The sequence below is a fragment of the Balaenoptera acutorostrata genome, chromosome 1 (assembly GCF_949987535.1).
Source record: "Balaenoptera acutorostrata chromosome 1, mBalAcu1.1, whole genome shotgun sequence".
NCBI classification, from domain to species: Eukaryota; Metazoa; Chordata; class Mammalia; order Artiodactyla; family Balaenopteridae; genus Balaenoptera; species Balaenoptera acutorostrata.
Window position 1 is genome coordinate 159,753,550 of NC_080064.1, and position 20,797 is coordinate 159,774,346.

General features: G+C 53.8%; 1 protein-coding gene across 3 annotated transcripts in view; it reads left to right on the top strand.

Moving 5' to 3' along the window:
* Positions 1-4,675, top strand: part of TMCC2 (transmembrane and coiled-coil domain family 2) — a 36,882-nt gene extending 32,207 nt beyond the window's left edge. For all 3 annotated transcript variants that reach the window (XM_007182797.3, XM_057536159.1, XM_057536153.1), the window contains 3 exons: positions 659-1,599; positions 2,808-2,943; positions 3,201-4,675. In XM_007182797.3, coding sequence (XP_007182859.2) covers positions 659-1,599; positions 2,808-2,943; positions 3,201-3,512 — 1,389 coding nt within the window. In that variant the 3' untranslated portion in view covers positions 3,513-4,675. The remainder of the gene's footprint in view (positions 1-658; positions 1,600-2,807; positions 2,944-3,200) is intronic.
* The last annotated feature ends 16,122 nt before the right edge of the window (positions 4,676-20,797 follow it).

Sequence of the window (20,797 nt, forward strand, 5' to 3'; positions counted from 1 at the left end):
GAAGAGGTTGCTGATGGCTCCAGGGAGCTGGAAGGTAAGGGCAGGGCTGGGAGAGGTGTCCGCTGAGGCAGGTGGCCCGCTGAGCTGCACTGGGGAAGCCCAGGTGGGGAGGGTGCAGGGGAGTGCTTCCTGTGCCTGCATGGGGCCCGAGTGTAGGCTCTGGTCAGCTCTGAGGGGGAGGCCTGCTCCAGGCAGGAGCCTTATGGAGGGCTGAGTCCAGAGGGACAGTGTGTCTCATCCCTGAGAAATAACCCCGTGACTGCAGTGAAGCCTCAGACCTGCTTGGTCCATGTGATGGGGCAAAAAGAGTTCTGGGCTGCCAGTTCTGTCTTCCTGAAGCTGTTTGTCCCCGAGCAACGTGCTTGAACTCTCTGGGCCAAAGGAGGAGCAGGTCTTCCTAGACTGCATTTTAGGCTTGCTGTGGGGATCGGGTAAAGAGCAGATGTGCAAGCCCTGCCTAAACGGCAGCTGTGAGGGAATCCTGTTGTCATTGCCGTTATTCTTTCGGACTCTTAAAGTTTCCTGTTCATCCTACATCCGTTTTCCAGGCAGTGAAACCAAGTCCAGAGTTGTCCAGGGACACACGAGAGACTCCTGTGGGCCCCCTCCCTTGGTTTCCTGATTGACTTACGCTTCTTCTGCTTGCCTTCTTCCCCAGGTCGACAAGGGGGACCTCGTGGCCCTGAGCCTCCCTGGCGGCCCTGGCCATGGTGACACCGATGGCCCCATCAGCCTGGACGTGCCGGACGGGGCCCCGGACCCCCAGCGGACCAAGGCCGCCATCGACCACCTGCACCAGAAGATCCTGAAGATCACAGAGCAGATCAAGATCGAGCAGGAGGCGCGGGACGACAATGTGGCAGAGTACCTGAAGCTCGCCAACAACGCCGACAAGCAGCAGGTGTCCCGCATCAAGCAGGTGTTCGAGAAGAAGAACCAGAAGTCGGCCCAGACCATCGCCCAGCTGCACAAGAAGCTGGAGCACTACCGCCGGCGCCTGAGGGAGATTGAGCAGAACGGGCCTTCGCGGCAGCCCAAAGATGTGCTGCGGGACATGCAGCAGGGCCTGAAGGACGTGGGCGCCAACATGCGCGCCGGCATCAGCGGCTTTGGGGGTGGCGTGGTGGAGGGCGTGAAGGGCAGCCTCTCGGGCCTCTCACAGGCCACCCACACCGCCGTGGTGTCCAAGCCCCGGGAGTTCGCCAGCCTCATCCGGAACAAGTTTGGCAGCGCTGACAACATCGCCCACCTGAAGGACCCTCTGGACGACGGGCCCCCCGAGGAGGCGGCCCGGGCGCTGAGCGGCAGTGCCACGCTCGTGTCCAGCCCCAAGTACGGCAGCGACGATGAGTGCTCCAGCGCCAGCGCCAGCTCGGCCGGGGCGGGCAGCAACTCGGGGGCTGGGCCCGCTGCGGCGCTGGGGAGCCCCAAGTCAAACATGCTGTACGGAGCCCCCGGAAACCTGGATGCTGTGCTGGAAGAGCTGCGGGAGATCAAGGAGGGCCAGTCCCACCTGGAGGACTCGATGGAGGACCTGAAGGCTCAGCTGCAGAGGGACTACACCTACATGACCCAGTGCCTGCAGGAGGAGCGCTACAGGTGTGTGCCGCCCGGCCCACCCCTGGGGAGAGGGGCCGAGCACCGGCTTTCACACTTGGTGGTAGCAGCAGACGGGGGAGCATCTAGAAGGGTCCTGGGCTGCTGGAAGGGGCCAGGAAGAGGCTCCGAGGACCCTTCCACCAGCTTCCAGGGCAGCTGGAAGTTAGGATTATGGGGCCTGTGGAAGGAAGGCTCTGCCTGTCTCAGGAGCTTTGAGCATCCCTACTTGATGATTACATGGTTGTTGTACAAAAGGGGAAACCGAGGCAGGAGCCAGCTACATGGCCTCTTATCTGGAGAGACTCTGGCTAAGAGCACTGACTCTGGAGCCAGGTTACCTGGGTTCAGATCCCAGCTCTACTATTTACTCTTTACCTTGAACAAAGTTCTTAATACTCTCCGTACCTGGTGTCCTCATCTGTGAAGCGGGAATAACGTGAATCCCTGTTCATAGGGTTTGTGAGGATTGAGTCCAAACCTGTAAAGTCACCGTATGTAGGTGTCTGGCATGGTCCATGTGAACATCCAGCCGAGGGTCCTGAGTCAGCCTGTCCCCTCCTTTCCTTCTGTCTGCTCTGCTTTTGCTCTGTGCCTCTCGTGTGGCATTTGGCACTTGCTCCTTGGGATTCTTAGGGATCTTTTCTTTAGTTAGCACTTTTTCTTCTTTTTATATGTGAAGAAGGTTTGGAAAATTGAGGGGGAAACCTGCCTGAAAACTAACTACCCCCCCGCCCCCACATAGTAGTCATCTTCTGATATTTTGTGCCTTCAGAGCAGGGATTGTGTCTCTATATCCGTGTGTCCCTGGTACCCAGGAGAGCCTATTAGCCCAGGGCTTAAGGGCCGAGGTTGTTGAAGTCAGTCAATCCCTGACTCCTCCATTCATGAGCTCTGTGATCTCAGGCAAGTTCCTCAACCTCTCTATGCCTCAGTCTTCTCATCTGTAAAATGGGAATGACACTAGTACTTATCTTGAAGGTTTGTGGGGAGGATCCTATGAGATAATGTGGCTAAAGTGCCTAGCCCAGAGCCTGCATGTAAGAAGTGCTGTGTACGTAGTAGCTTTCATTGTTGTTGCTGTTAAAATTGGACAGGGCTGGACACCTGGGGTGGGTTGAGTCATTGTTGAGAATGAGTGAAATTGATCCTGGGGGGAGACAAGAGGCTTGGGGAGCTGGGACTGGTGTCATACCTTCTCCCTCCGCCAGGTATGAGCGGCTGGAGGAGCAGCTCAACGACCTGACCGAGCTTCACCAGAATGAGATGACCAACCTGAAGCAGGAGCTGGCCAGCATGGAGGAGAAGGTGGCCTACCAGTCCTACGAAAGGGCCCGGGACATCCAGGTACAGCAGCCTCAAGAGGAATCTGGGAGTGGGCTGGTTCCACCCCTTCCCCTTAATCAAGACTTCCACTTCCCACCAGCCTCCCCAGATAGTCATCATTAAAGAACTCGGGCCCCTAGCTGCAGCTGATCACCCTCTACCCTGCCTGGCCTTCAGAGGGGGCACAGCATTGTCACCTCCTCTGAGGGGCAGGTAGGGTTTAGGCTGGGGGTCTGCCCGCCCTGAGCTCCAATGCACCCACCCCTGTGTCCCTGCAGGAGGCTGTGGAGTCTTGCCTGACCCGGGTCACCAAGCTGGAGCTGCAGCAGCAACAGCAACAGGTGGTGCAGCTGGAGGGTGTGGAGAACGCCAACGCACGGGCGCTGCTGGGCAAGTTCATCAACGTGATCCTGGCGCTCATGGCCGTGCTGCTGGTGTTCGTGTCCACTCTCGCCAACTTCATCACACCCCTCATGAAGACCCGCCTGCGCATCACCAGCACCGCCCTCCTGGTCCTCGTCCTCTTCCTCCTCTGGAAGCACTGGGACTCCCTCACCTACCTCCTGCAGCACGTGCTACTGCCCAGCTGAGCGGCCGGCCTGTCCTGACCCCGTGCTCTCCCCAGCCCCCCGCTGGCCATGCTTCTCCGGGGGGACCCTGGGACTCCCGAGTCCTTGGACTTCTTCATATGTCCAGTTTGGCTTCCTGCCCAAACTGTCCATTCCAGCAACTTCTGCCCCCTTCTCTGTCCTTGCTTCTTCTGTCCAGTGCCTCCTCCCTGTTGGCCTGAAGGGAGCCGTAAGTGTAGCCCTGGCTGGAGGTGGTGGGGGCGTCGGTGGCCAAATGGAGCAGAGGACACCCGGATGGACTGTTTTGATTATTTACAGTCACACAAGGGCTCCTCCCAGCTGATGCAGATGCCATGGGTCAGGAAGGCCAATGAGAAGAGGGGCAGGAGAGGGCCATGCCTTGGCTTTCCTAGGGAACAGCCCATGCTGGAGGCAGCTCCGGCTCCCTCTTTGTGGAGATGGTCAGGATGAAGGCAAGAGTTTCCACTGGCCCTGGGGAAGCTCCCCAGCTCACCCCTCCCTCCTCCAGAGCTGGGTTGAGGCTGGGTTCTGGGTTGGGCCCTTCTGGGATCTGAAGGATGCAGGCTCTGGAGGCCAGTTGGGTGTGGCTTTGGATTTGTGTGTTCCCTGTTATTCTTTCTGCCTGTCCCTGGATCTGCTCTTTTCAGGGAAAGAGACCCCAGGGGTCCCGAGCCTCAGCCCAAACTCTTAGGGTTCTGTTTATTTATTTATTTATTTGTTCCTTTGTCCCTTATCCCCCTGAGCTCCAGGGAGAGGTCCCCCCCCACCTCCCTCCCCGGTCCTCTCTCTGAAGCCAGGGCTGCTGCTTGGCTGTCAGGCACTTCCATGCCATTTAGATCTGGAGACTCCTGGCTGGGGGAAGTGGGGCAGAGCCGCCCAACCCCACTCTCCCAAGCAGAGCCTCAGCCTCTTTTTATACGTCTGTTTATTCTGTATGTGTGTATTTGTGTGGGGGAGGTTGTCTGTTGCTTTCCTTTTTTTAAGGCTCTGGAGTGTTGTGTATGGTTTCTCTTCACATCCCAGCCTCCCCAAGCGCACTTCCAAGAAGAGAGGGGATTTCTCGGAAAAGGAGAGAGAAATCCCCTGGAACAGGGGAGGGCAGTGCCTGCCAGCTGTTGTGGACCTTCCCGAGAAATAAATATCCTCTAAGTTTTCAAACCATCCATATCCTCTAAGTTTTCAAACCATCCCGTCTAGCGTTGGTTGATTAGGCTGTTTCCATGGAAACCACTGAGTCTCTCCCAACACTCAAGCACTCTGGGTAACACAGACTGGACCTCACCTGTTGGCCTGCGGCCTTCATCCTCCAGGATCTGACATTGAACAAAGCGTCATCCACCCTTCCCATTTGCTTTCCACAGCCAAAGCTCTGGCCTGGGTGATACGGAGGTGAGATGATGTCCACCCCATCCAGCCCCGCTGGAGTGCTTTCTAGGAGGAGGGGAATTGGGAGAGATTTCCTTAGTTTGGAGAACATAAGCAGCTGGAGGCCTCGATGACAGCAGTCATGCCCAGGTATGGCCACAGGAGGGCAGCAGAGTCCTTATTCAGCACTTTCTTAGGGTTCAGCTCCAAAGACTAGCATCTGTTGGCATTAGCTTGGCCTTTCAATTCTGTCCAGCCAGAGCAGAGATCACCTGCCTTGAGCATAGAGGCCAGGCCCTCAGTGTCTGCTCTGGTACTGTATTTCCCACCCCTGACAGTTGAGGGCACCCACAGAAGGCACTGGATTCCCAGCAGGAACCCTGTGGGAGCTCAGTGGGCCCACCTGAGTTTCCCTACTGCGAGAAGGAGATGCCCCCAGTTCATGAAGGCAGGAGGGCTGTAGGGAAAGCACCTACCCCAGACCCCTGGCCCATAATTAGTGCACCTGTGGTCAATTCCCATCTCTCTGGGCCTCAGTTTCTACATCTGTAATATGGATGGATGCAGTAGCTGCTAATTTCAAAGGGCTCTGACATTCTGTGGTTCTGTAGGTCTGAGAAGTCAGGTTACAGACGTATCCATGACCTTGGGCTTTAGGGGACTTTAGGAGTCAGGGACTGTGCCCTTAACTGGATCAGAGAGGGTGCTGTGCTGGCGCTGGCAGGAGGGCAGCATTGATGGTTCATCTTCACCCTCTATAACCGGGTAGGAGTTTCACCAGGTGACCTTACAGGGCCTTCCAACAATGTCACTCCTGGGCCCTGCACCCCCCATTTCTTTCAACCACACGCACACCTCCCTTGGGGGCCACGGGCTCTGGGCCAGGAGCCCACATTCCTGGGCCCCAGGTGGGGGGTGGCCGCTCCAGGCTGCAGACATTTCCCACATTCCTCCCCAAGGTCAGGTGCCTTCCCTGCATTGGTTCTTAAATGTCACTGCCAGCCACAGTCCACACTGAAAGGGAGGAGGGAAGTGGGAGGCTGGGGGATGACATTCTCAGCTGATCCTGAGGCTGCAAAGTAAACAAACAGCCCTAGGAGAGGGGAACATCAGCCCCGGCTACAGAGCCATCTTCTGCAAAAAAGGACGGAACAGGCAGACCCTATATTTGCCTCTTTGTGACAAGGGGCTTCTCGCTAAGCCCAAGCCCCGACTAGGAGTTGGGTTTCATTCCTCTGACAGTCACTGCCATTCCTTGTTTATGTCTGAGCCTCTCTCCACTCTGTAAAAAGGGGACAAATTGCTCCAATCTGGACCTGCCTGCCCCTCCCACCAGGGGTCACAGGGTGGGACATTGAGTCAGGGTGGCCTCTGCAGGGGACCGCCCTCCTTTAGACTGCAGGACCAACGGGCAGGCTTTCTCCCCGGGGGTCCATCCTGCAGGTCCCAGCCCCACACCTGGGGTTCAGAGGGCCCAGCCAGGCCAGCACACTCCCGCAGCCTCAGTGGCCCAGGCTGGGGGCAGCTGAGAACTCATCTCTGCTTGGTGCGGTAGTGCTCCAGCAGCACTTGGCGGGCAGCTGGCTGGCCTGGAGCCGGCATACTTGCTGTGCCATGTTCGCTGTGCCCGTGCACAGCTGGTGCTCCCTGCCAGCCTCGTGGAAACGGTGGCGCTGCAGCAGGTGCAGCCTGGGCCCACACCAAAGCCTTCAGACGGCACGGGGCAGAGGGCAGTGACCTGACCCCCGCACCTCCAGGTGACTCAAGGGTGATTCTGGGGAGAGGGGGAGGCAAAGGAGGAAAGACCTGGGGCCACAGGGTGGGAGAGGAGGGGAACTTTAGCCGGGACACCTGGATGGATCCACGTGGCAGACCCCCGTCAGTGACAGGGCCCTTAAGTGAGGTCTGGTTTCCAATGTAAGAGCCTGGGCTTTGGAGCCTGCAGCTCTGGGCTCCAGTCCCAGTGCTGCCACTCACCTCAGACAAGGTTCCAGTCTCAGATTAGCCTCCTCCTCTGCCCATAGGAAAGCAAATGGCATCTGGCTCACAGGTTTGGGGTGCAGGAGAGAGGACATTCTGCGTGTCACACCTTAGCCTGGTGCCTAGAACGTAATAAGGGACTAACCAAGGCAAGTTATGACTCCTCCTCCTTCCTGAAGCCAAGGGGATGTTCAAGTGCAGAACTGCTCAGAGACGTCTAAGGCAGACCCTACAGAAACGAGCAAGGCTGAGGGTGACTGAGGAGGTCTTGGCCTCCAACTCCTGAAGGCTCAGTAGAGGCCCTCACAACTCCCCTTCCCTGCGAGCTGAGAGCCTGCTTATTCCAGACACCTTTCCTCTAGGACTTGCAGACAAAGCCGGCCCAGTCCCAGGGAGTCAGGCCCCAGCTTGAGACAGGACTGAATGAGGCCTGCCTGGCCCAGGCCGGCTGCCTCCACCTGGGTCCTGTGAGTATATCAGTGCTTGGGGCCCAGCCTCCTCCAGACCACGGGCCCAGGTGTGTGCTCAGGAATCAGCATCAGCAGGCCCAGGTTTGAGTGGAGGTTCAGCCACTCAGCGCTGGCTGTGAGGTTGCAGGCTTCCGTCTCCTCGTCGAAATAAGGATGCCTGGGCTGCCCAAGTGGCAGGGCATTCGTGAGGCTCGGAGGAGATGTCAAATATGGGTGCCTGCACCCCAGGTTCCCAGATCTCTCTCCCTAAGGGAGACAACTGTCAGGATGCTGCTGGGCCATCTGGGGTCCCCACAGAGGGCTCTGACCTGCTCGGGGCCAGGCCTGGGGCAGGGCTTGAGAAAGTGGCTGGCAGTGGCCCCTCAGGCTGAAGGCTTGTAGCCAACCCCCCAGTGGAGCTGGAAGGAGGAGGCTCGGCCTCCACCACGCGTGCGGGGACAGAGCTGGAGAGGGAGGGAAGGCTGGGACTTGTCCCAGCACATCCAAACCTGCCAGCAGGACCTGAGTCACCCAGCTAGCTAGAAGGACAGTCTAGGTCGGTGACGGCGGCACTGCTTCCCACACTCGGGTCCTCGCAGAAGAGCCCTCCCTCCCCGGTAGCCGATCCCTGTCTTTGGTTCCCCCGCCCTCCAAAGTCTAACTGTCAAGATGAGGGGCCCAGTGGTGCTCAATAGACCACCTCTGCCATGCCCCTGCCCCCAGGCAGCCACCCACCAAGTTGGCTCTGCTTCCAAAAGCACCCGGAGGAGATTCCACAAGCTCTGGGTGCCTGGACCCTGCTGCCGGCCAACCTCCCAGCCTAAAGGTCCTTTAATTGCCTTACTCTGGTTGTTCTTGTAGCGATTTCAGCTCACTGAAGAGAAGACTAAAGTAAATCCTTTAGAAAGATCTGGGTCTCCAGCTGGTTTGGGCGCTCTGATCTCTGGGCTTCTACAGGAAGGCTGAGTTCTCTCTGTACACTCTCTTGGGTCCCTTTGTTCTTTTTCTACCTGAGCCCAGCCCCAAGCACCCAGAGTTGAGGTGGAAGTGAGGAGGAGAAGATTTCCCACGAAATTGGGCATTAAATAAACTCATGCAAGAGACAAGTCACCAGCACAGACCTGTTATATGTCTCTGGCTGGTCCCCTCCTCATCTTCTCAGCCAGGCAGGGCCAGGCCAGGCCAAGGATGGGAAGACCTGAGCGATGGCAGCGTGGATGCTGAGGAGGAAGGGGCTAACCAGGGGTCCCATTCCTTCCTCTGCATTTCCTTCTCTGCTGGTCTTGGAGCTCTCATCAGAGATGGGCAGCCTGTAGTCCAGGTAGCCTGTAACCCAAACCACTAGCTTTAGGTTCAATGAAATTCAAGAAATGCAGTTTTGAACACCTGCTCTGTGCCAGGCACTCAGACACAAAGAAAAGTAAGACATGGTCCATGCCCTCATGGAGCTCACAGCCTAGTGGGGACACACATACACACACACACATGGGGACACACACAAACACACACACACACAGCCCTCTAACACAGAGGCAGGAAGAGATAAATGCTACAGCAGGGGATGGGGTGGGAAGTCCAGGGAGGGAGAGCTCCACTCTGATAGGGACCTTTGGGGAGGTTTCTCAGAGCACTGAAGGATGGGCAAGAGGCAAGAAGGGAGAGTGTCCCAAGCAGATAGTTTTGGTCAGGTTCTGGGCTTGCAGGTGAGACAGAGGCATCGTTACATGGTTTGAAGGGATATGCGGTGTTTCAGGCATCAGTACTGCCCAGCCTACACCCCAGAGGGCAGGATACCTGGGGAAGGGGCTTCTAAGGCCACTCCAGTGAGAGGGAGAGGGAAGAGGGGAAGGGAACCCCCACTCCAGAACTTATGGGACTTGGGGGTTTCAGAGGGGTGTTGGTGCTTGAAAGAGAAAGGGAAGGTGAGGGGAGTTTGGGGAGAGAAGGGAAAGGGTGAGCATTCTCCTCAGGAAGATCTGGGACCATCCGGAAGTCTAGGGACTTGGGGGCTAACACTCAACTATGCTGTGTGATACTGAGACGGTCATGCAACCTCTCTGGGCTTTAGGGTCCCCACCTCCACACAAATGGAGAATTTAGGATGGAGAGATTGACAAAGCTAGTGAGTTTCTGGGAAATCCAGGAAGTATCTCTGTGAAGCAGACTCAAGGGCAGGCTCCCAGTGTGGTGGAGAGGCGGCTTGGTTTGGGTGAGGTCTGTGAGCAGGAATGCATGCAGACAGAGGAGTCGGGACCGGTGTTCTAACCGTGGGGAGTCCTCACTGCTGGACGCCCAGGTTGGGGGGAGGGCATCTGGAGGTGAGTCGGAGAGCAAGTTTGGCTCCAAAGGCTCTCCTGGCCTCCCTCTCACCTTTCCCCGGGAGCAGGGCAAAAGATGAGAGAATGCCAGGGTTCTCTTCTCCACTTGGCAGCTGTGAGATTAAAAGGGAGGTGACTTCCACGCACAGCCGTGGTCTGCTCAGGTATGATTTTGAGGGTGTGGGGAGACCCCTCCCCCCCCGGCCCAAAGTCATCGCAATATCAATCCCTTTTCCTATCCAAGGCCTCACAGCTAACAATGCTTTTTGTGTACATGGATTCATTTTATCTCCACCATAACCCTAGTGGGTAGCTAGAGAGGTGACATGAGACTCCACTTACGGATAGCAAACCGAGTCTCAGAAAGATGAGGGGAACTTACTCATGGACACAGCTGGTGAATGGCTGCCCCAGGACAAACCCAGGCTTGCTGACAACGCCACCGCAGCTCAGATTAGCCTCCTCCTCTGCCCATAGGAAAGCAAATGGCATCTGGCTCACAGGTTTGGGGTGCAGGAGAGAGGACATTCTGCGTGTCGCAGCTGTAGCTGAAGCCTGACACCCACAGGTAGGCTAAGCGTTGCTTGTTACATGTACAAACGCAGGTGCCCCTACGAGGGGTAAACCTTGAGCCATTCACACCTTAGTATGAATTCGTTTATCCCACTGAACACTTTCTTTACTCTGCCAGAGAAAGAGAAGGTTAGGGTTTGAGAGGTTGAAGAAAAAACATTTTCAAGGAGGCAGAAAGGGAAAAAAAATTTTCTACAAATTCCATTGACTTTCTATTTTTTCCCAAGGCTAAGTCCTTTGAGCCACAGAGCTTAATGCCAATCCCAGAGGGAAAAGCCTAGGGAGGATCCAAAGGAACAATTTATTCATCTGTTCATCAAACCTACATGAACATGTTTTATGTAAGAGATGGAGGATACTGAGGTGAACTAGACAAACTCTTTCTCTTCAAACATCTCAAAATCTATCCAGGAAGACAGAGGTAAAAAAATGACAACGGAGGGCTTCCCTGGTGGCTCAGTGGTTGAGAGTCTGCCTGCCAATGCAGGGGACACGGGTTCGAGCCCTGGTCTGGGAGGATCCCACATGCCGCGGAGCAACAAAGCCCACGCGCCGCGGCTACCGAGCCTGTGCTCTAGAGCCCGTGAGCCACGACTACTGAGCCCAAGTGCCACAACTGCTGAAGCCTGCGTGCCTAGAGCCCGTGCTCCGCAACAAGAGAGGCCACCGCAGTGAGAAGCCCGCACACTGCAGCAGGGGGTGGCCCCTGCTCACCGCAACTAGAGAAAAGCCCGCGGGCAGCAACGAAGACACAATGCAGCCGAAAATAAATTTAAAAAAAAAAGACAACGGAGCTTGGTAACTGCTAAAACGAAGTTATGATCTAAGAAAGAACAGCTAGCTGCTGGAGGGGAGCTGGATTAGCAAAGTTCTCTTCCCTCGATGACACATCTTTCATCACACATTTTTCGCCCATCCCAGCACCTCATAAGCCTTCCAGCCAGACAGTCCTTTCTGTCACCTCACTTAAGTCTCTCTTGCTCAGCAGTGCCCAGTACCCCTGGCCATGCCCAGTGATCCCAGCCTGTGACCTCAGCAGCTAGGTGAAGGGCCATGAGGCCTTTATGGAATCTCTGGCCAAGACTCCCATTATACATATGAGGAAACTGAGGCCCAGATAGAGGTGGTGACTTGCTTGAGATTGCCACAGTGAGGCGGTGCTGAGCCTGGGCTCTCACCTGCAGCTGTGCACATCACGGCAAGCACACCTGGAGGGGTTTGGCTGAGGAACCCCTGTGCTCTGTACAGGGTCGGAGAAGGAAGGTAAGGTGGCTGAGGGAGAGGCAGTAGAGGAAGGTAGAGGAAGCTCTGAAGCCGAGGAGGAAAGAGAGGGCAGAGAAGAGGGCACTCATCAGGAAGGCCTCAGATGGTGACAGGGCAGCAAACTTTCTTCTAGAGGTCAGCATCAGGAGTTCCCTGGTGGCCTAGTGGTTAGGATTCCAGGCTTTCACTGCCGCAGCCCAGGTTCAGTCAATCCCTAGTCGGGGAACTGAGATCCCGAAAGCCGCGTGGCGCGGCCAAAATAAATAAATAAAGCCCGGCATCATCATTCACAGTCTGTCTTATTGAACCCTCAAAGGCCAGGCCTACTTAAAATTAAATGTAAGTTAATTAAAATTCAATAAAATTAAAATTTCATTTCCTCGGCTGCACTAGCTACATTTCAAGTGCTCAGGAGCTACGTGTGGCTGGTGTCTGCCGTACTGGACAGCACAGATGGAACGCATTTCCATCATGGCAGAAGTGCTGTTCCAGACACTTGACATGTATAATCTCATTTAAATAATATTTCCTGAGAATGATTAATACATGTTTGTCGTAGAAAATTTAAGGGAACTTCAGTCACAGATGATGCCCTCCACCCACTATTAGCATTTGACATACATCTTTCTAGCCTTTATTTTTCCTTTAAAAGAAAATTCAAATAATGCACAGTCGGTGTAAAAAATGCAAACAATATGGGGGCTGGAGAGTAAAAATGTTGTCCCTCCGCAGGGGAAAGCCCTGTCAGCAGCTTGGCACGTGTTCCTCCTGAGTCTGCCTTTCCCTCAGCCCCACGGTCTCAGCAACACTGAGGGGCTGCTTTAACCACAGAATCTCTATTTCACTGGCTCTGCCCTCATCCACCTTCGAGAAGACTTCCGGTCCCTCCCCTTCCACTAACCCGAAGTGCCACAGGCCCGGGACCCTCGCAGTGGCCTCTGCTTTGGACCCAGAAGCCCCTCTCTCCTCTTCCCTCACCCAGCCCTGCTCCCTGCGACACCTCATCAGGTCCTGGGGAAGGGGCGCTATATCTTGTTACCTCACCCCCGTCATTTCTCCCAGCCATCCTCGGAGGCCACGGCAGAATAGCAGAGTGGTCCAGAGCGCGGGCCCTGGGATCAGACAGTCACAGGTTATGTCCCAGCTCTACCACTCATCAGGATTCCCGAGATCCTGCACGATGTATCTGAGCCTCAGTTTTCTCATCTGAAGGTTGGAGATAATATCTACCTCAAACTGTTTGCTGTGAGAGTTAAACGAGATAATAGATGTAACACATTCTGCATTTCGAGATAGTAATTATTGTCATTTTGCAGATGAGAAAACTGAGGCTCAGCGAGACCTAGGTACTTCTCAAGGTCCTGCTGGCAGGAGGTGGCAGGAACCAGGGTTCTAACCTATGCCTGTCTGGCTCCAAAGCCCACGCTGCTGACCCCACAGGGCCATCCCTTTCTTAACCTCGCTCCTACCCTCCAGAACACCTTCATATGGGTCCAAAAAAGCAAAGAAGCAAGGGAGGCAGCAGGAGAACTGTCAGGTGGCTCTAAACCTCAGACTTTTCCCAAGTCAGAGGCCTGCCGGAGCCAGGAGGGCAGCAGTCCCCCGTCACGCGGTCCCCCAGCTTCCCACTGCAGACTGGGTGTCCTGCTGCTTGTGTCTGCTCTCTGCAGACCTCAGTTTCTCCATATATATAACAACACTGACAGTCTGTCATTTTGCACTTCTGTGACCTCCAACCCCAGAAGTCATCAGGGACCCAGACTCGACTGGAGGCAGGAGGCCAGCCCTGCGCCTCAGACCAGACCAGGCCCTGGTGAGGGGCTGACCCGCAGTTACCTCACTCTCCCTAGGCTCCCCTGGGGCCCTGGGGTGGGGCGCGGTGCTCGACAGGCCTGCTGGGTGAGGGCAGGTTTGGAAGGAGGTTTAGGAAGGGTGTGGCAGGGAGGGTGTGCCTGGCAGGCTCAGGTGAGGTCACTAGAGAGGGGGCACGCCTGCCAGATTCCTCGGCTGTGCCAGACAGGGCCGGGCAGCTTCCCCTGCAGACCACGTCTCTGGGCTCCTCTGTGGGACCCCCATCCTTCGTGAAGGGTGAGCGGAGTTGGAGGAACTCCCCTCAACATCCATCCAAGGCCAACTCACAGGCCCTCCCCTGCTGGGTGGTGGGCCAGGAGGGCCCCAAGAGCTGTGAGGACAGGAGTGGGAAACCTGTCCTCATCGGCCCAGCTGGCCAGAGGTTTGTCTCCCCCAGCAACCCTCCCCAGAGGGAGCAGGAGCAGACAATGGCCATGGGTGATTCACCAGTGAGCCATCTTCCCATCCCCACCCCTCTGGCCTGCCTAGGACAGCCCATCCTGTCTTTCAAGGGAGCTGGAGACCAGCCTTTCTGGCCATCAGCTTCCTCTCTCCTCACCCAGCCCTGCTCCCCGCTGTGTGCAAGACAGCAGGGTCCATGGAGGAAGGGATTCGACCACAGTTGATCCAGGCAGTCAGAGAAGACTCCTTTGTGAAAGCAGGCAGAGGCCACAGGGGCCCAGATCTGGCTTGCTGTTCCCTGCCCTGCCCCTTCTCCCCTCTACAAGGCAACACCCATTCTCCCTGAGTCCCAGGGGAGGAATGGTCATTGTCTCTTCTTCCTCTTCTTCTGGGATAGAGCTTAGACCCTGTAATTTTTTCCCTTCCAAAAGACCAAATATGTGGGGTAGTGGGGAGTTCCAGTCCAACCACCCCATGAAGCTCACTGTTAGAAAATATTTCCTTTTACTGAGTTACTATCTGCCTCCCTATAGAATCCACTAGACAGCACTTCAAGAATTTAATGTCCACTCGCAGTCTCCATCTACTCTGTAATTCTTTGCTCTGAGCCAAATACCCTCAGTTCTTTTAGTCATTCCTCCTAAGACTGGTTTCAAGACATTTTGACAGCTTGGCCTGTGTCCCCTGGAAATATTTCCATTTATCTGCATTCTTATAGTAACATGGTATCTAGAATGGGACTTGGCATTCCAGTCAAAATAAGGCCAACATAGAGAACAGTACAGAACAATCACCTCCTAGACTTTGGCATGATATAGATCCCATGAGCTCTATTGTCTTGCTGGCCTGCATTGAACTTGGGCTCAGCAAACACCTCCTTGGCGATTTTGGACTCATGTGGCTGTTTAGACATGTCCTTGTTGAGTGGGTACACATAGGTCACTCAGCCTGCGTGACTGTTGCCTCCAACGATTCGGAGGCCCCTCGGCCTTCCTGGGTCGGGGTTCCCTGGCAGATGACCCCCCAGGGATGAAGCCCAAGGCTCAGGCAGTGGCTCTCAACAGGTCTTCACTTGTCCACTCTCTTGAGGGTCTGATGAAAAGCTCTGCATCATCTTCCCAGAAAACGTGCCTTCTCAAAAAACCTACAAATGCCACCAGGACTCCCTGCAGAACATCGGGACCCCAGGTTAGGAATCCCCATCTGGAAGATGATGCCTGAAAAGTAAACTCTGAGACAGCCTCCCTGTTCTAACCATGGGTGCTCAGGACTCCCACAAAGTAACAGCCTTTCACACCAGTGCTGTGCTTTACAGCTCACAAAGTGTGTTCACACATATTGCCTCGGACAGACCTTAGAGTACAGATTATACTTGAACAAATAGGAGGTCAACGTCCACTGACTTGACCAAGGTCGCACAGCCAATCTGGGCAGAGCCAACACTCTCCTTCTCACATGGGGCCTCAGAGGAGCCAACACAGTCTGTCTGACCGTGGGGAAGACACAACAGAGAAATGGCTGCCTTTGGCCTCAGGGGAGATTGGTCCTGACCGTTCCTGACCGTGCCCAGCGGGCTCCTGCTGCTGCTCCAGAGAGACACACCCAAGCTGCCCCCGTGCTGAGCTGTGCTTCTAACAGCCTCCCTCGTGGCACAGCAGTGAGGGGCCAAGCTACCAGGCTGCAGCTTGTGAGAGAGGAGAGACAAGGGCAGAAACCAGGCCTGGAGCCTGAACCCCAGGAACCCGGGGGACAGAAGAAGAGCCCCAGGACCCTGCCTCTCCCTAGAGAGCAGACACCTTACTTGGCAGGAGCACATCCGAGGATAAAATGGGGCTGGAGAGGGGGTGGCAGTCAGGATATTGGAGCACATCTGAGTGAATGAGGTTTACATACAGGCACCAGACTTGACTGTTTGAGGTCAGTGTTTAAGTTTGCAAGGAATTCTTGCTCCTTAAAAACCCCTCTACTTGACTCAGAAAACTCCTCAGCCTGCAACACTCAGCTCACTCCCTCCATGAAGCTTTCCCCAATGTCCTGTGTAATGACGGTGCCCCTAGCAGGCTGGAGCTCTGGACTCAACATCCCACCCTGGTCCCTGGCAATAGGGGTTCAATCTATGTTTGTTCAGTAAGCTCTAGACTCCAGAAATGACTGACTGTCTTTTGTCTCTACTTGTTCTGTGACTTCGAACTGGGTCCCAAACCTCCATGGTCAACGAAAGCCAGCCCGCCGCAATACACACACTCACCCACTTTAACTGGAAGCCAATAATGGCCTTTTGAAACCCTCTCAAGAAACATCTAACAGGTTTTCCCAGGCTGGGATGTGGCGAGGGAGAAGGATCAAGAAAGAATACTGTCATTTTTATGTCTTTCCCCAAACTGGGTTATTTTCCTTTGCTCCAAACAGTTGGCAGAGATGTGTGGGCAGAGAAAGGGTCTGGAACTTGGCGTGTTGCTCTGCAGGCATCTGGGTGGTTCTCCACCCTCAGCTGGTTTGCAGCCCAGGCTGGGGCTGGGGGTTGCTAAAGGGAGGGGCCTGGTTTGCAGTAGGTGGGTTGCTGCTCGGGCCTTTGATCATTAACTCTTATAAAAAAGAGTTCATAAATTTGTGTTGGTTTTATGCATCTTTCTCCTCCACCGGACTCTGGAGGGTGGGAACCACATTTATTCAATTCAGAATCCTCAGGGCTGGGTACAATGCCAAGTATAGAGTAATGCTAAATACATGTTGAAGGCAAAAAAATAAAATAATTTTTTTAAAAAGCACCAAAACCTCCCTCCTAGTCTTATTTCTGGGGCACCCCTGCCTCTCTTAAAGGAAAGAGCTTCTTAGAGCTTCCCTATGCTGATGGGAGGAGGGACCTGTCATTGGCCTCCATTCTAGCTAGAGGTGTGGGCCCTTCTCCCCTGGGCTGCTCCTAAGACTAGTTCTTTGTCTCTGTTATTTCTAGCCCCAAACGTGTGTCTTAGGTTTCCTGCCACCTGGCCTGACGGCCCAACCGCCCCAGCTATATCTCTGCACAGCCCCAACCAGACATGGAGATTCACCCCTGGCTTCCTGACAGCTCTCACCCCTATGGCAACCACAACTATTTTTAGCAGAGGTCAGGGGGGCCAAATGACCTCACTGCCTCATGTTTTTGACATCCTCCGGAGACCTCAGTCCTCCCAACGTTGGGTCTCACTTTCCACTGCTTTTGCTCATCCTCCAGCTGCCTGGGTTTCTTGGAGTGAGTCTCGGGCCCAGCTCAGGGAAGACCCTTTGTCCCTGCGCCCCCTCCTGGCTGTAACCCCCAGCCCTCAGCATTTAGGGCCCGCAGACCCATTTGTTTTTCTCAAAGTTGTCAGAAATTCTCCATCCTTTCCTGGGTCAGAATCCCAACATCTGACTCAAGTTCTCAGTCTAACCTAAATCTTTCCCGCTGTCAGGGTTGCCAGATTTAGCAAATAAAAATACAGAATACCCATTTAAATTTGAATTTCACATAAACAACAAATAATTTTTTAGTTCAGCATGTTTTAGGTAATATTACACTAAAAAATTATTCGTTGTTTATGTGAAATTCAGATTTAACTGGGAATCCTGTATTTTATCTGGCAACCCTACCTGCTGTATTCCTTCTCAGTAGAGCAGCAGTTATTAAATGTTTTGGTCTCAGGATCCCTTTATACTCTAAAAACTTATTGAGGACACTCAAAGAGCATTTATATGGGTAAACTGATGTTTACCATATTAGAAATTAAAACATAAATTTAAAAATATTTATTAATTTATTTTAAAATAAGTTTAAAAAAGTGACAGTAATAACTCATTACACATTTACATATACAAAACATTTTTACAAAAACTTGCTATATTTTCCAAAACAAACAAAAAAAATAGTGAGATGAGTGGCATTGTTCTACATTTTTTGCAAATGTTTTTAATGTTTGGCTTAATGGAAAAGAGACAGATTCTTTTCTTTAAAATTAAAAAATTTAATTGTGGTAACAAAATACATAACATAAAATTTACCATCCGAACTGTTTTAAGTGTGTAGTTTGATTGTATTAAGTATGTTCACATTGCTGTGCAGAGTTGGAGTCTTATGTCTCCTTCAGCATCCGGTCTGTTATAATATCACACACCATGAAGCTTCTGGAAAATTCCACTGTGCACTCATGAGAGAATGAAAGTAAAAAGGCAAATGATGTTTTCATATTATGATGAAAACAGTTTTGACCTTGTTTTCCTCTGAAAGGACTTGGGGGAACCCCCAGGGGTCCCTGACCACACTTTGAGAGCTGGTGCACTAGAGCAACACCAGAGGCTTCAGTGGCGATCAGTAGCAGCAACCTTGCCCCTGACATTGATTTGGGGTGGATATGACACACTGCACACATAATTTAATGTGATTCCAAGCTGGTTCTTATTTCTGAGATAGGTAGTGGGGGTGGGAGGTGGCTGAGGCCCGATCTTGCCTAGTGCCTTAGCAGGGATGAAAAAAAATGGGTCTAGAAAGACTCGGACCCAAGGGACCTAGGGGTGGCACACAAGTTATGAAGTGGACCAAGCTGAGTCAGAGAGAGAGTTACAATTCTGCCTCATCTTGAGGCTCTGAGAGGCTCTAAAGAAGGTAAACTCCTCCAGGCAGGGAGAAAAGAATGGATGGGCTCCTGGGGACAGGGTCAAAGAACCAATGTCCTCGCTGCCCCAACCGGCCCCAACCATGGCTGGCAAGGAGGGAGCTGACCACCTTACTCCCCCGTCCCTCCCTGGTGTTCATCTGCTCATTCTGACCCTCTCTCTCATTTCCTGCCACGGCTAGTGGTTGTGAGGAAGGACGGCTGGGCCCTCACATTTCAACTGAGTGGACTCAAGTGAGACCCTGCCTTGGGGCCTAGACACCTAGAGACTTTAGTTAGTGGGGGGCTTATTCCTTTACTGACCAATCTAGTGACAAAAGAGTGGGGACCCAAAACAGCCAGTGGTCCATCCCTCGTCCACACAAGTGGTCCCATTACAACCAAGTCCAATGGAACATGAGTGTCCTACACACTTTTTGTACCAGACATACACCCTTAGCACACTCACCTCTGGGCTGTTCACGATCATCCTGTAGGTGTTATTTTATAGCTTCAACTTTATTATATACAAATTCCTTGAAGGGGGGAACCATGCCTTTATTGCTTCTGTATTTTCCACAGCACCTAGAACAAAGTAAGGTCTCAATACACATGGATGGGTTTATTAGGGGATGGCTTTTCACTGATTCAACTATCAGAGTCCCATTTCTAAGGGGCTGGGGCCGGGAGAGCAGGTGGAGGCCCTTTATTAAACATTTATTGAGTACCTTCTCCCACTCCTTAGTTTCTTTGGGGAGGCGTTGCTTACAAAGCACATTCATGAGTCATCCAGTTTAATCCTTGGGGCAACAGGACTGGTGTGAGTGTGCTGTGAAAGGGGCTCTCTAAGTGACTGCACTGTGTTCTGCCTAAAGGAGGAACGTGCTAAGCCAGGAGCTTGTCTCTGGGGCAACAAATACATGTGTGGGATGTCCTCCAGAGCTGTACTGGGGAAGCGCGTCCTGAACACGGCCACCTGGTGCGGCCTGGCTGAGAGGCTGGTACTCCACGAAGACCGTTCATGGTCACAGCGTTCCCTGCCCAGCTCCCGTGCTCCCCGAGTAACCTTCCCACTGAATCTCGGCTTCCCCTCGTGTGAAATGGCCAACAGACAGCGAATGTGCTCATCAGCAAACCCGAGTGTCTGGCTGGTTTCGCAGCAGTTATATTTTTCATTATAAATCAACAATTGACATTCTGGCTGGGTCTGTTCATCTCCTGGAGCTTTGTGAGTCTGCCCCCTAGTCTCCTGGGCCTGTTGCAAGCAAGGTTTCTGAGCAGCCACGTGAGGCCCAGACCCTGAATTGTGAAAGGGTCTCAAGGGAGACCTGGCCACTGTGTGAGGCTCTGAGGAGGAGACAGCCAGCTCTCCCCAGGTGCCACCTGGCCAACGGCTTTTCCATTCACAGAGAACTGGGCACTGGGCTGGGAGGCAGAGCAAGCCAGGGGTCCCTTAGCAGAGGGGGGCTCCATGCCAGCGGCTGGCCTGCTACCAACCAGGGGCCCAGCTGCTTGATGGGCACAGCCAAGGATCAGGAAGACACTGCAGGCCAGGCTGGAGGGTGATTCAGAATCCAGCCGGGGAAATTTAAAAGGTCACTGCACCCTTTCCCCGGGGGTCTGGGTGAGGCATGTGGTCAGCCCTGCTGGGACAGCTGAGTGCCTGTGCTGTCCAGAGCCCAGGTCAGCGCCGCCTGGAGCTGCATTCTCCTAGGAGGGGAAAGCGGTGAGGAGTAGGGAGGGGGTGGTGCTGGCTGGGCCCTCGTTTCCACCCGGAAATGGGATTTTGGCCTCTTGGGCTGGGAAAATCCTGGCGGGCACTGTCTGTTTATCAGGGAAGCTGAGTCAGTCTCCTATCTCCTAAAAAACTGCTGTTTCTAAAATTTCATTGGTCAACACCTCTCCCAACGCCTTCCTTTTCTCTGGGGAATTCCTTTGGGGGCGGGGGACAGTGGGGGAGAAATTGGCTCTTTCCTAGAGACTGAGACCTGAAATCAGAGTTTTTGCCCATTTATGGACTTAAAGCCCCTCTCCCCAACCCTAGGATGACTCATTCCCCCAACTTGACCTAAATGCCCCCAGAGGGGAAAAGGTGAAATTGAGAAGGTGGGATTAGCTGGGGGAGAGGACTGGTGGCTGGAGTGAGGAGGGAAGAGCCTGAAAAGCAATGGGGAATTCTGCTGAGAAACAATCAGCGAGGGGAGGATTTTAGAGCCAAAAGGAGGCAGAATAAGAGTGAGAGAGGGAGAAAGAGAGGTTTGTATCCCAGAGAGAAGCTGTGTGCCCAGTGGCATAAAATTCCTCTGAAGGCAGCAGCTCTGTAGAGGTAAGTTAAGGCTCTCACCTGGAGTCAGTTCTCAAACTTTGGTGTCATCAGAGCCACTCACCAGGCTTGTTAAAAATGCAGATTCCCAGGCCCCTGTGGGCTGCGCTCCAGCTCCCCAGTGATCTGAAGCAGGAAGCTCTGAAACACAGGA